This window comes from Anopheles coluzzii, chromosome 3 (genome assembly GCF_943734685.1).
Source record: "Anopheles coluzzii chromosome 3, AcolN3, whole genome shotgun sequence".
NCBI lineage: Eukaryota > Metazoa > Arthropoda > Insecta > Diptera > Culicidae > Anopheles > Anopheles coluzzii.
Window position 1 is genome coordinate 92,671,427 of NC_064671.1, and position 13,817 is coordinate 92,685,243.

The 13,817-nt window shown below is 47.1% G+C and overlaps 4 protein-coding genes across 5 annotated transcripts; all 4 read right to left on the reverse strand.

The window, feature by feature from the left end:
• Positions 1–1,775: 1,775 nt before the first annotated feature.
• LOC120954948 (alpha-amylase 2-like) lies at positions 1,776–5,057 on the reverse strand. The gene has a single exon (XM_040375312.2). The coding sequence runs from the start codon at positions 5,055–5,057 to the stop codon at positions 3,435–3,437; it is 1,623 nt and encodes a 540-aa protein (XP_040231246.2). The 3' UTR covers positions 1,776–3,434.
• An 88-nt stretch (positions 5,058–5,145) lies between these two features.
• Positions 5,146–7,398, reverse strand: LOC120954944 (putative polypeptide N-acetylgalactosaminyltransferase 9). Of its 2 annotated transcripts, XM_040375308.2 has the most exons (3): positions 6,624–7,398; positions 6,381–6,545; positions 5,146–6,318 (listed from the first exon to the last, which is right to left on the reverse strand). In XM_040375308.2, exons 1-3 carry the CDS (start codon positions 7,096–7,098, stop codon positions 5,267–5,269), a joined length of 1,692 nt encoding a protein of 563 aa, XP_040231242.2. In that variant the 5' UTR covers positions 7,099–7,398; the 3' UTR covers positions 5,146–5,266. The 2 variants fall into 2 exon arrangements, with proteins under 2 accessions (XP_040231242.2, XP_040231241.2); XM_040375307.2 differs by having other exon boundaries at positions 5,263–6,318; positions 6,381–7,398.
• A 102-nt stretch (positions 7,399–7,500) lies between these two features.
• On the reverse strand, positions 7,501–8,989 carry LOC120954950 (putative polypeptide N-acetylgalactosaminyltransferase 9). Its single transcript, XM_040375318.2, has 2 exons — positions 8,682–8,989; positions 7,501–8,621 (listed from the first exon to the last, which is right to left on the reverse strand). Exons 1-2 carry the CDS (start codon positions 8,746–8,748, stop codon positions 7,564–7,566), a joined length of 1,125 nt encoding a protein of 374 aa, XP_040231252.2. The 5' UTR covers positions 8,749–8,989; the 3' UTR covers positions 7,501–7,563.
• A 457-nt stretch (positions 8,990–9,446) lies between these two features.
• On the reverse strand, positions 9,447–13,760 carry LOC120954943 (putative polypeptide N-acetylgalactosaminyltransferase 9). Its single transcript, XM_040375306.2, has 5 exons — positions 12,987–13,760; positions 12,753–12,917; positions 10,847–12,681; positions 10,621–10,785; positions 9,447–10,562 (listed from the first exon to the last, which is right to left on the reverse strand). Exons 1-3 carry the CDS (start codon positions 13,717–13,719, stop codon positions 11,642–11,644), a joined length of 1,938 nt encoding a protein of 645 aa, XP_040231240.2. The 5' UTR covers positions 13,720–13,760; the 3' UTR covers positions 9,447–10,562; positions 10,621–10,785; positions 10,847–11,641.
• Positions 13,761–13,817: the final 57 nt, after the last annotated feature.

The window sequence follows — 13,817 nt, forward strand, 5'->3', positions numbered from 1 at the left end:
CCACTCTGTATAGTCTGTAAACATTCCAGCGTACTGTCTAAAGAGCCGACATGCCGAAAGCGGCGACAAGTGGTGTAGCCCAACGGGGGAAAGGAATTGAGTGCCAGTGAGAGTGTGAGTGCGCTAGTAGTGAGCAGGATTAGTGAGAGCCAACAACCGCGTGGTAGAGGTGGTAGAATTTTTACTTTCGAATCACAATTATTCCATGGCGTGATTTTACTTTGTACGTGAAAGCAATCGGATGTCAATGTCACTACTAATTGTGGTTTTAGTTTATAGTCGATGCAAATGCCCTTGTTAGTTTATACCGCACTAAGGCGCCGTATGCATTGAAGAACAACAGTACATGACTTAAGCGTAACTTTGTTTGAGGAGGGAAGGAGTTTAGAGTGGACGAGTATGCTGTAGACGTATCCTAAGGAATCGCCAAATCTTGGATTCAACGCTATTTTTAAAGGGTCGCATCGAGGACCTCTTCTTAAACGCCTATATGAAACCTATACAGATTTTAAACTAATCGAACCATTATTTTTAAGGCTAACACCGTGGTGAAACCGTGAACCACATACACTGTGAGCAATGTGAGCAAGCATTCACTAGAATCTATGTACTATGAGCTATTGTTAAGGGTTTACATTATCATTATTAGTCCTATTTCATATCGAGCGGTTACGTTTTTAGATTATGTTTATCATTTTGTTGTTGTAAGACGATATTATTCCAGTCCAAAAACCGTTGAAATTGAAAATTATCTCTGTGTCTGCGTGCGAAAGAGGTGTTAAAGGAAAGGTACGAAAAGAGCTCTATTGTAATGAAAATACCAAAACATAAATGACAGATGGGACATAAGTGCGCGACATAAAATGCAAAGCAAATAAAGAGAGAGAGAAAAAACATAACACAAAAACAATAAACACACGCTCTAGTGTAGAGTTAAACTGTATTTAAAGCAAAAGAGAAAAACAAAACAGCATGAAAACCTGATAGGAAAACGTCTTACCAAAGCAAGCTGGACAGGCAAGACCGGAACAACACAATCCACGGTACAATATCTGGCGGACGTTTTGTTTTGTTTTCCACAGTGCATGAAAACAATCATCAACACGGGTTGAGGACGGGTCGATGAATGCATTACGGACGAGGGTCGAGAGGAAGGACAAAAACCATTTCAACTCTAACTAGCGACTACAAATATACAGTATACACTATTACGCTCTTACAAAGCAGAAACCCCACCGTGTGGTTTTGTTGACAGTTTGACAGTTGCCTATACGCTGATACTAACCCCTACAGTACGAACTAAAGAGCGAGAGCGAGAGAGATAGGAAAGCCTTCTCTCTCGCGTGTCCTTTTACCTTCCCTCTCCCCACAACCACTTAGCCAGGTTTCTCTGAGCTGAACTCAGAACTTTCCACTCCACTAACGTTTGCTTCGTTTTCATCCCCTCCCCCACCAGTTAGATTAGTTAGCTGAGCGAAGTAGCGAGCTGCTAGAGAGGACAGCCGTGGAGACATACTACAGATACGTTTTTGAATTACATCCCACCCCAATTCTTCCCACCAATACACCGCCCCCTGACCCTTTCCATCAGGTGCGGTTAGAGCGAAGAGAAATGCAAGTAAACATGATTTAAAAAGTAACAAAAAAAGAGACGAAGCGAAAAATGATGTTAAAACTAATAAAAATACTATTAAACAAAGTGAAACTTAAAAACGAGCAAACAAAGGGTGTTTACACCCGGTTAAAGCGAGACGTGTTAAAAGTGTGTACGAAAGGAGCAAGAGCCGCCACCAATCAACCAAGACAAGACAGCAAAACTAGCGCGAGTCAGAAAGACAGAGCAGAACAAAAAGAAGAACAGAACAGAGAGAAGAAGCGAAGAATATGGTAAATGCAGGATACAATTTCTATTTCACCACTGCCTTAATTTTTAACAAATCTCTATAGCAAATCGTATCGTATCGTACGACAGGGACATGGGGCATTGGACGGAAACGGGCTTGTCGTTGGTGAAGATCGAACGTAAAGCGGGAAAGGAAAGAACAAGCTAATTGGCAAACAGATGGGTCGCACTGCAACGGACACTAATAGGAAAGGGTAAGGCTTTTGATGGAAAAACAAAGCAACAACAGAAGAACATAACATCCCCGTGAGAACAGACTTTAGAAAAAAGAGATAAAAGAAAGAGCGAAAGAGAAGATGACATATGACAAAGAGACATATATAAAAATGAAAGCAAGAAGAGAGATATAAAAATGAAAACCAACCTAAAAGTGAGATCAACCATAAAGTCAAACACGTATAGCGATATCGTAACAATGACAAAGTAACTAAGTAAGCGGAAGAGAAAGAGCAAACACGCGTTGAAAGAGAGAAATAAATGAAACAGTACGAAATCCGTATAACATATATATATTTCATCGATCGATGCACTCTTTCGAAAAAAAAAACAAAAAGACGTCTTCTTCCTCTAGCTCTATTTCCCTTTTAATGATAATGACAAATAAAGTAACTCAAGAAGAAGAAGAAGAAGAAGAAGAAAAAGACTCAATGGAAGAAGCAAACAAAAATACACTAACACGAGACATCTGGCAAGTAGCAAGAAGCAAACGGACGAGATTTTCCCCGTTGCCATCTTTAATCGAGTCTCATTAGTATGAAGCTGAACTCACACACATACACACAAAAAAAAAAGAAACACATCTGGATGTTGATATTGTAAGGGAAATTTTATGAATAAACTTCCTCTCGATCACACACAGTCACCATCAAATGGGTAGCAAAGAACAAAAAAAAAAAAGCAAAAAATATGAAACACACCACTCACACGTGACGATACATTTGAAACACATGAACCAAAATTTACCTTTTTATGTGTATCACGAAATTTTCGACATAGAATTACACGCACGGTTGTATGCGGTCGGTTGGGGGTCAAGCGACGAACGTACGACGCACGTTAGCTGATGGGAAGAGTTTGGAAAGAAGGCAAGAGAAGGAACACTTGGGGCAGCGATAAGGTTGTGGAAGCGAACCGGTGTGTGTGTGGAAGAGTGAGTGCAGGAGGGGTTGAACAAATAGTACACACAAACACTTAAACACACACACACACACACAGATACACAGTCAGAGGCGAAACGCATATTATTACGAACCTTTCAGTGTTTCTGTTTCCATACAATTCAAAACACTTCTCATTGTTGTGATTCGATTTTGAAGCTAATATAGAGTGCTACATCAAGCTGTATAAGGATATAAAGAGAGTAAAAACAAAGAAAACGAATGAAAAATCATCATCAAAATAGTTCGTGTGCGATCGGTTTTATAAAACAGCGTGATGACAGGCTGAAAGGCTGAAATTGTAATGCACATTGCATAGCTTTAGGCGCCGTGTTTGTATGATTCTTTTAAATTCTCTTCACCCTTACATACGTTTATTTTGGTTTGAAAGTGTTCAACAGCGCTATGAATGGTGCCTCTAGCTGACTGTGTATGAAAATCTCTGCCCGCCCATTGGTGGCCACCGTCACCGTTGCACCCGGGCAGTCACCATCCGCATCGAGCTTATCGTCCGTAGCGCTGATCAGATCGCAGTGCACCCCCGGCATCATGCACGTGTACAAGTTCGCTTTGAGCGAGAGCGAAATTTCCGCATTGAAGGCCACAAACCCAACACGATCACGGCAGAAGCCGATCTGATTCTGGCCATTGTCAACCCACGCCCCTACTGCGGTGCCGTTGGTGACGTTGCGGAAGTGAACCATTTTCCGCACCACCGGCCATCGATGCTCGCAGATCCACGGCAGTCGGCAGTGGCCTGAGTTATCGAAAAGAACGGGTGCTATCTTGCCCTGAGCGTCACTGGGAGGACCTTGGGAAGCGTTTGCAAACTCGTACGAGCTAGTAATGCGCGGTGTGCCATAGCGATGCGCTAGCATGAACGCAAGACCGATCTGATACGCGCGTCGGTTGCGTGCCGAAACGACCCACAGATCACCGTCCGCATCGGGCAGTCGTTGGAGCTGCGGATTGTTGACGTAGATCAGGGCTTTCTCGCGCGGTACATACCCGAGCCGGGTGCCGAGGTGAACGAAGTAGTGGAAAGGCTTCCTTTTCAGCAGCACATCACCAATGTCGTACGCAAAGCGATCCTGTGCAATCATTCCAAGGTCACTGTAGTCACTCCATCTTGCACGCAGTGCCAGCTCCGACCCGCTAAGTCCGTGGTACGAGAGATCCAGACAGACGAACGGACGACTACCCGTTGGGAAGACACTTCCGACCGTGGTAAGATTCTGCACCTTATCGAAAATTGCCCGCAAATCGTGCGGCCACATGTACAGCGCAGAATCGACAAAGAAGCCTGCCACCCCGAACGTAAGCAGTCGGTTGAGGAAGCTCAGAATACGCTCCCGGACGCGCAGCAGGCTGAGATTCAGATCGGGTCGATCTTCCTTCCAGCAGTTGCGCAGCTCGTGCGGATCTTCCGGGTTGACGATGCGGCACTGGTCGTTAAAGTCTGCCGCACTGAACGGTGCATCGGGATAGTCACGGGTGGCAGGGTTTACGGTCGAACCAGCTGTGCCACGCGTTGTCGTGGAGGAGCCGGAATCAGCACGAGCCATGTGGTTCAGCACTACCTCAACGATTACACGTACACCGGCCTTATTGCAGGCATCGATAGCCGACCGCAGCGACGATTCGTTTCCCGAGCGACTGGTCAGTTTGAACGAAACCGGTTCGTACCGGTCGGCCCAGCTCGTTCCATCGCGAACTTCATTCACCGGCGACAGCTGAACCGCACCGAACCCGTGCGGACCGAGGTACGTTTGACACTCCCGCTCGATGTCTTCGTAGCGCCACTCGAACAGCTGCACTATCGCGTGTCGTCCCGGTAGAAAGTGTGGATTGAACTGAGCAGACGCGAGCGAACAGCAAAGCAGAAGGCACAGCGAACCTCCCAACATGCCGTCTAGTTCGCTGACCAATTGACCGTAAATGAGTTGACAGTAAAACAGGTCGCGATTGTAGTAGGCTCTGCAAAGTGTGCATGTCATCGGAAGTGTCAGTCAGTGGCGATTAACGAGCGTGATATTGTGCGGCGTATCATCGGTGCCGCTTTGAATCGAGTAATTATAGAGAACGGGGGATTTACAAGGTCGGAGAGAAATGACTCATTTAAGCACGGTAAGTTGATATTTTTTCTATTACCCATTAACACGAAAACCCTGCATTATAATGCAAAATGCATGTTTGTTTTTGAGTGCTAGTTATACCGAAAGATAGAAACATCTAGCTCTACAAACTTCACCAACCATTTCTGACGGAGTTCCGATGAATTACAACGTTCTAATGTTATCGCACTCTCTCCCTCCCTTACCGCAAGACACTGGTTAACAATTTCGCTTTTGATTTGACCACTCTCCACCACATACTGCCACCGTTGGGTGCGTGTCTTCTCGTCGCGATGGCATCTCCTCACCACGAACCGATATCCTTTCGAAGCGATTATTTCGATACATCGCGAGTAGTTGTTAAGCTCGTGGTAGAAGTTGTGTGTCCAGTACTGTTGTTTCTCCCGTTTATCACACATTGCCATCGATAGTGAATGATTGCTCCAATGGTGCGTCAGACAATATCGCCTTGAAAGTGCAGCATTGCGTACCTCGCCCCGGAACGCACCCGGCACGAGTGGGTTCATCATTTCCGGGAAAGCATTGCGCACGTAATCGCGAAAGCTTCCACAACCGGCACCAGCACGTACGGCTTTTCGTCCATCGACAGATCCAAAGTAGCGCGGGAAGTAGCGAGGAATGCCGTACACATCGTACACCACCTGCTTGTACTCGTCCATCCACACCTCAGCGAGCCGCAACGAGTTCTTCATGATCACATCCTTTCCAGCGCTGTCCAGGTACGGGTGGCTTTGCTTGCGTATGTGTGCAACCCGCGAGCAAGGCACAATCACCATGCGGCCACCACACATCCAGCTCTTCATCGACAGCTCGATGTTCTCGATCCCGTACATCTCGAACCCATCGTCATACCAGCCGAGCCGCTCGAAGAACGCCCGATCGATCGCAAACAGTCCCCCGGCCATGGCGGGTGTGTCGAACGGCACGTACGGGTTGGAATAGCGCTTCTTCATTGCCGCTCTACCCCACCACCCGAAGTTAAGATCCCACCGATAGGCACCGACAAGCTGTGGGGCGGAATCCGTCTTCAACTGCATGGTGAATCCGTCGATCTGATCTATCGTTGGCATGGCGATAGTGGTGGCATTTCTCGCAATCACATCAAGAAGCGGATCAAGCCAGCCTGTCAGTGGGAAAGAACAAGCTGTTAGGTAGAGAGATCTGCTCATTTTACAACCTTCTTACCCTCAGTACACTCAACGTGCGCATCTAGGAAGGTGATCACACTGGCGGTCGTCGTCTTGGCACCAAACACCTTCGCTCCAATTAGTCCCAGTCTTTTGGGCGCTCGCACTATACGTACCTTCGGAAAGCGTTCTACATAATCATCTAAACGTGTTTTCAAATAAGCTGAAGCGAAACACCAAGCCATCAAGGTGTAAAAATATTGCACCAGGAACTCATGGTTCAATGCAAGACTGCGCTCACCTGCAGTGGAGTAATCGTCCACCAGTACTAATTCGTGGATTAAATGATCCGGTGTACGATCCAGGATGGAGTGAACCGTTCGAAGCAGCACAGACCAGGCCTCATTGTAGAACACAATTACGATCGATGTCGGTGGTAAGAGTGAGCTGACGAGATCCTGTTCCCGACACCAGGCTGCTCGTACATCCGGCAAGCGTCTCCGGAGCGACATCAGATCGGAAGCGTACGCGTTGTATCCGAACGTTTTCAAACCTTGCTGTACCATCGCGATAGTAGCATTGTCTTTCAGATCGATCTGTACAGGAGTTCCCAAATCTCCGGGAGGAACAACCGATCGCGATCGTATGTTGTGTGTGACTTCCTGCTCCAACGATTCGTTCATCAGGAAGATCCTGTAAAACAGGCAAGCTGTGCTGAACACTGTCAGATACAGACAGGCCGTAAACAGACGGCGAATGTTTCGTCTGTGAACCATCTGGCGATGGTGGAATCGTTTCACTGTTTTTTTGCAAACTGCCCATCTGCGATCTTGTTTGAGTGTATTATAAGAAACATCACGTCGCCCGATAAATAGAGGGTGAATTGTTCGTTGATGGTTTGTTTATTTGGCAAACACAACACCGAACGCATAGAACGCAATCAACTGGTTTCATTCACTGTTCGTTCACCAGTTGAGAATGGTGAGAGATCTCTCACATGTCTTTACCTTGAGATTTTTGTTTATACAGTCACTCTCTCAGTACGTGCCGTCGGTAGTGTCGTTGAAGCTTTATCACACTGCTCACTTACACTTACTCGCGAAAACCGCAAACATGATCACTAGAACAGCACGTCGGTAAGACATATCCCAAAAATCGTGAACGATAACAAGCAGGTGTACAACAGGAATATTGGACCGCTTTTTATTTTACACATCACGTACAAATTAACTGCCTACTTCTTATTGCAATAATGGTTCTGTTTCATTTCGTTTCACTAAAAAATCATACGCTACAAGGTTAACCATCCACTGCTGATACTGATCGGAAGCGTTACAGCTTTTTAATGTCAATGTGGAGTTCGCTTTGGACCTTACTGCCAGACATTGTGTGTGAGCCATGCTCCAAATTTGTCCCGTTTCCTTCACATACATCCAACCTTGATTGCCACGATGCCGATGGCAAATGACAGTGGTAAGAAGTGATCCGTTAAAATCCAAACATGCCTTGTAGGAGTTAATATCCTGATAGTAGCTATGGCTCCAATACTGAGTCTTTTCCAGCCCATCGCAGAGCGACATATACGGACGTGTTCCCGCTTTCTCCACCGTCAGGCAGTAAGTTCTTCCTAATCCTACATTTCGTACTTCACCCCTAAACTGTCCATCTATCGCTGGACTACGCAGCTCCGGGAATGCACGCTGCAGATAATACCGAAAGGGCTTACAGTTGGCTCGCTCTCGTACTTGTTTTCGCTCCTCAACCGAACCGAAGCGTTCCTCCACGTATCGGGGCAACCCATTCACATCAAACACGACCTGCTTGTACTCATCCATCCACACCTCGGCCAAACGGGCTGAATTGTGCATCGGCAGATCCATCGCCACATCAAACAGATACGGATGGGAGTGTTTCTGTACGTGACCCACTCTAGAACACGGCACGGTAAGCAGCATTCCTCCGCACATCCAGCTTTTGATGGACAGTTCAACGTTCTCCATGCCGTAAATGATGAAATCCTCATCGTACCAGCCAATCCGCTCGAAGAACGTCTTATGGATGGTAAACAAACCACCCGCCATTGCTGGTGTTTCGAAGGGTTTACACGGGTCAGTGTATTTCCTACGCAGGTGTTTTCTTTCGCACCATCCAAAGTTAAGATCCCACTCGAAGGCTCCTGCCAGCAAGAGCGAGATATTGGTCTGAAGACTCATATCCCTCTCGTTGATGCGATCGATCGTGGGAATGGCTACGTTGGTAGGATCGCGAGCAACAACGTCGAGCAGTGGCTCAAGCCAGCCTGAAAGATGTCGGATAAGATTGAATAAGACTGAAGCAGAGCTGTACGATGTTTACGAACCTTCTGTACACTCTACATGGGCATCCAGGAAGGTCACGATATCTGCGGAAGCTTCCTTGGCGCCCATCAAACGAGCGCGGATTAATCCGAGACGTTCTTTTGCACGAATAATTTTTACCACCGGGAACGGTTCAAAGTATTCTTCGAGCTGAGTCTTCAGATATGCTGCAATTGTTAATTTCAGTGGACACTGGACAACACCTTAGTGCACATTGTTTACTTACGATAGTTTGAATAATCGTCTACCAAAAGTATTTCCTTGACCAGGTGCGATGGTGAACGATCTAGAACTGAGTGCACTGTGCGTACTAATACTGACCACACTTCATTGTAGAACACGATCACGATGGATGTGGCGGGAAGGCTAGCGGAAAACAGATGGCCGTAAGCTTTCGGGCAGCACCAACTTCGTAGATCAGGCAATCGCCGTCGCACTGACACGAGATCCGAAGCGTACTCGTTCAGTCCTTGCGCGACTATGGTTCGTTTAACCTCAGCGGCGATTACAGGATTGGAAGCGTCGTACCGTACCGAAAGTCCCATATCACCCGGGGGAGTTGATTTTCGAACGGGTCCGGAAGTTGCAGTGTATGATGTCTCATTATTGTACAAATAAAAGGCAACATTTAACACCAGTATAAAAGCGATAAAGATCACGAAAGCAGTACGATGCGATACGGACAAACGGCAGCACATACTGTACCGGGACGCTGGCTTACACGGAAGTTATCTCAATACTGTTAAGAAAAGTGCGACTCACAGATGTAGTGAATACAAAAAGATCCCTTTGTATTGAACTCTTGTGAAACATCTCTTTATTCCGATTGTATCCGGTTTATGGCTGCCAAAACGGGTACTCTGTCAAGGTAACATTCCACTGTTGTGTGAGTTTACGCTCGTCGCAAGGTTCTAGTTTCACTAAACCATCGTTAGATGCCAGATCAACCGCAAGACACAGCTCTCGGGAGAGGTTTTTTATTTGCAACCGCTCTGTATCGTAGCTCCACGATTGAGCACCACGCATCCGATGGCAGGTAGCTATGGTAACGTCAGTTCCTGAAGATCCAGCATCGATACAACGCTTGTAGCTGTTGAGCTCTTGGTAAAAGTTGTGCACCCAGTATTGTGTTTGGTTACGCTTATCACACGGTATCATACCGATCGTTGAAGTTGCTGATGTTCGCACTGCTAGGCACGTTTCATTTCCCAGTGCAGCATTGTGAATCTCACCACGAAACTGTCCCGGTACAATTGGATAGGGCATTTCTGGGTAGGCTCGCTCCAAGTAGTACTTAAACGATTTACAACCAGCACTTGCTCGCAATCTATTACGATCCGACACGGATCCAAACAAATCCTCCGAATAGCCCGGTATGCCGTTGACATCAAACACAATCTGCTTGTACTCATCCATCCAAACCTCCGCCACACGGATCGAGTTCACAAACGTCACATTCTGATGCCCGTTGTCAATGAACGGATGAGCGCTTTTGCGGATGTGTGCCACATGAGAGCAGGGCACCGTCAGTATCCTTCCCCCACACAACCAGCACTTGATTGACAGCTCCGCATTTTCCATTCCATACACCCGGAACTGGTCGTCGTACCATCCGAGCCGTTGAAAGAAACGTCTGGCAATCGAAAATATGCCTCCAGCCATTGCTGGCACTTCGAACGGTTCGCTAGCCCGCTGACTTTTCCGACGGGGAAAGGTGGAACGATGCCACCAGCCGAAGTTGAGATCCCACTCAAAAGCTCCAAACAGATCGGAAGAAACATTTGTGACAAGATGCATATCGAGATGATCGATACGATCGATCAGTGGAACGGAGATTGTCTGCTCATTCTCCGCGATCTGCTCCAACAAAGGTTCCAACCATCCTGTGCAGAAGAGGAATATGTTTTGAAATGTTTTACGATAACTATTGAGTGTTCTTACCCTTCGTGCACTCAACATGTGCATCTAAAAAGGTCACTACCGGAGAGGTACTATGCTTACAGCCGAATATTCTTGCGTTGATCAGTCCCAGCCGCTCGGGAGCTCGTAGAATGCGAACGTTGTTATACGTTTTGAAGTACTCCTCTAGTGCAGTTTTCAAGAAAGCTTAAGAAAGACGAAAAACGCATTATTATAAATAAAATGGCATGCGGTACATTCAACTTACGTAGATAAGAACAGTCGTCTACGAGTAACACTTCCTCGACAAGATCTGAAGGTGAGTTGTCCAGGACAGAGTGAACCGTTCGTAGCAAAACAGACCACGGTTCATTGTAGAACACGATCACGATGGATGTCGTTGGCAGGGTGCGATTGCTTCGCACATTAGTAACACATTCGGGATGTCGCAGGTCGGGCAAGACCCGTTTCGTTGATATAAGCGACGATGCATACTCATTGAAACCGTATTGCTTGATACTTGTTTCCACAAATCCGGTGATCTCTCGATCAGATTGATCCCATTTTACCGATTCACCCAAATGTCCCGGTAGATGTTGTGGTGTAATGTGTGATCTAAAGGTTATACTCTTAACACTACCAACTAATTTCAAATTCCACACGCTGATGTGCTTTTTTACCTCATCGTTGTATTGGAAAAATAGTACATTGACACTCAACATCAACACTAAAACGATCACAACTGAAAACCGCCTCCAGGCGGTCGATGGCAAGCTCATTGACGCAGATGAAGTATAGAAACCCGCTTTCCGGAGAAGTAAATTTGACGATCTGCGTACCACGCAAAAGGAGTTTGTTATGAGACCAGATGTATTTCGAGTATAATAGCAGCTTTGTGCAGTTAAGCAGAACGATTTGCGTCTGATTCCAGGAAGGAGAGAGAGAGAGAGTTCCTTTGAATAACCAATACAATCTGAATCGATACAATATGACACTGTTTCCACGGAACGGAGCCGCAGAGGAGAGTTAGAAACTAAACAACAATCAAATCGAGTCTTCTCGGTTAATGTTCCCTAAGCATTGAAACATCCAGCTCGATGTATGAAACGTTCCACTGTTGACTCGGTTTCGTGGCGTCACATTTCTCCAACAGAAGGGTCGTTTTTGTTTGCAGGTTCAAAGCTAAACAGAGGTTCCGCGCAACGCTCAGAATCTGTTGACTTTCCACCAACACCTTCCAGGCCTGGTTGCCACGGCTTCGATGGCACTGGTACACCTCCACGACCGTTCCGACGGCATCGATACAGTTCCGGTAGCTATTCAGCTCCTGGTAGTAGTTGTGGGTCCAATACTGATCCTTCTCCAGATGATCGCACGGTGCCATCCCGAGGAAGCGGTCACGGGTACGGTACGTCAAACAGCTACCATTGCCCAGCGCCATATTGTGAACTTCTCCGCGGAAAGCACCAGGCACCAGGGGGTTGTGCATCTCGGGGAATGCGTTCTCGAGGTAGTAGCTGAACGGCTTACATTTGGCACTCTCCCGGATGGCTTTTCGTGTGGCCACTGAGCCGAACTCCTCCTCCAAGTAATGCGGTATGCCGTAGATGTCGAAAATGATCCTTTTGTACTCGTCCATCCACACCTCGGCCAGCCGGATCGAGTTCGCACGCACAACGTCTTTCGGTTGTTTGTAAAGATACGGGTGGCCCGTCTTCTGGATGTGCCCTACTCGAGAACAAGGTACTGTGACCATCTTCCCTCCACACATCCAACTCTTAACGGAAAGTTCAATGTTCTCGATACCATAGATATCGAACCCATCGTCGTACCATCCAATGCGCTCGAAGAACGTCCTATTGATCGCGAACAATCCTCCAGCCATGGCAGGCGTATCGAACGGTTCCATCTTGTTCTCGTTCTGCTTTTTTTGAGACCATCGACCCCACCAGCCAAAGTTGAGATCCCAATCGTATGCACCGACAAAGGTGGGTGCCTTGTCATCGCGATACTTCATGTTGTTCTCATCGATCCAATCGATCGTTGGGATCGCGATCGTGGTCCAGCTCTCTACAACGGGCTGTATCAGTGCCTCCAGCCATCCTGAGTTGATTGAGAATCATTATGAAGCTCATGGTTCAAGTAGTATGGTGGCATAATAATCATACACTTACCCACAGTCACTTCAACGTGCGCGTCAAGGAACGTAATCAAATCGGTCTTTGTACTCTTTCCACCAAGCATGCGGGCTCTGATTAATCCAAGTCGCTTTGGAGCACGTACGATTCGGACTTTCGGGTTGATGGCAAAGTACTCCTCTAGTTGGGCTTTCAAATGAGCTATCAACAGAAAGGAAAGTATGCTTTAGAAAGATCAATAAACACATTTCTAGCTCGTGTTATACGTACGCATAAAGCTGAAATCATCCACAAGCACTATTTCGCTCACTAGATTCGGAGGCGATCGGTCGAGAATGGAGTGCACCGTGCGTACCAACACTGACCACGCTTCATTGTAGAACACGATCACAATCGAGGTGGGGGGTAGATCGGCACGATAGCGACCCGGTTCGCGGCACCAGGGGTCTCGAATTTCCGGCAGTCGTCTCCGTACGGACATCAGATCGGAAGAGAACTGATTCAGCCCTTGATGTATCATTCCTTGATTCACCAGATCTGTCACGTCGGTGTCGTTAGTGTCGATCTCCACCGAAACTCCCATATCACCCGGTGGCACCGGAAAACGTGGATCTAATCCCAGCGTTGTGTAGACGTACTTAAACACCGGTGTACCATCTGGAGTGGTTGCAACGGTGCTCGTATTGATTTTTTCCACGGGTTGTAAACCTTCACTGATGTTGCTCCTTTCCCGCAGTGCTAGCCGCTTCAACACGTTGTCGTACCGTCCGCGTCCACCGTTGTAGAACAGGGTCAGAAATAGATACACCAGCAGTACGGCAATGCTCACTACCATCACAAAGTTCTTCTTTACGTTGCCGCGCATGGTGGAAAGCTGGCGACAGCGACACACGACAGAGGACGACGACGCGGTGTTCAGCGCCGCGGCAGGTTGTGCACTGAAATGTGCGAGAATGTCAAAGCGTTTCTTAAGTGGCAACATACTGTTTGCGATATCACTCATATCACACACAGCCACTCAGACACTCGGGGTCGCACAGCGAAACAACCCGATTGGACCAGTACAGTGACTTCCAAACAACCGTCGATGGGCACGTAAAA

Bases quoted from the DNA above. Each gene is read 5' to 3' on its own strand.
- LOC120954948 (XM_040375312.2), bottom strand. From the start codon at position 5,057: ATGACATGCACACTTTGCAGAGCCTACTACAATCGCGACCTGTTTTAC.
- LOC120954944 (XM_040375307.2), bottom strand. From the start codon at position 7,098: ATGGTTCACAGACGAAACATTCGCCGTCTGTTTACGGCCTGTCTGTAT. The intron at 6,319-6,380 runs GTAAGAAGGTTG...TCCCACTGACAG, and splicing joins GCACGTTGAGTGTACTGAGG to GCTGGCTTGATCCGCTTCTT.
- LOC120954950 (XM_040375318.2), bottom strand. From the start codon at position 8,748: ATGGGCGCCAAGGAAGCTTCCGCAGATATCGTGACCTTCCTGGATGCC. The intron at 8,622-8,681 runs GTTCGTAAACAT...GACATCTTTCAG, and splicing joins CCATGTAGAGTGTACAGAAG to GCTGGCTTGAGCCACTGCTC.
- LOC120954943 (XM_040375306.2), bottom strand. From the start codon at position 13,719: ATGAGTGATATCGCAAACAGTATGTTGCCACTTAAGAAACGCTTTGAC. The intron at 12,918-12,986 runs GTACGTATAACA...TTCTGTTGATAG, and splicing joins GGATGATTTCAGCTTTATGC to CTCATTTGAAAGCCCAACTA. The intron at 12,682-12,752 runs GTAAGTGTATGA...CAATCAACTCAG, and splicing joins GCACGTTGAAGTGACTGTGG to GATGGCTGGAGGCACTGATA.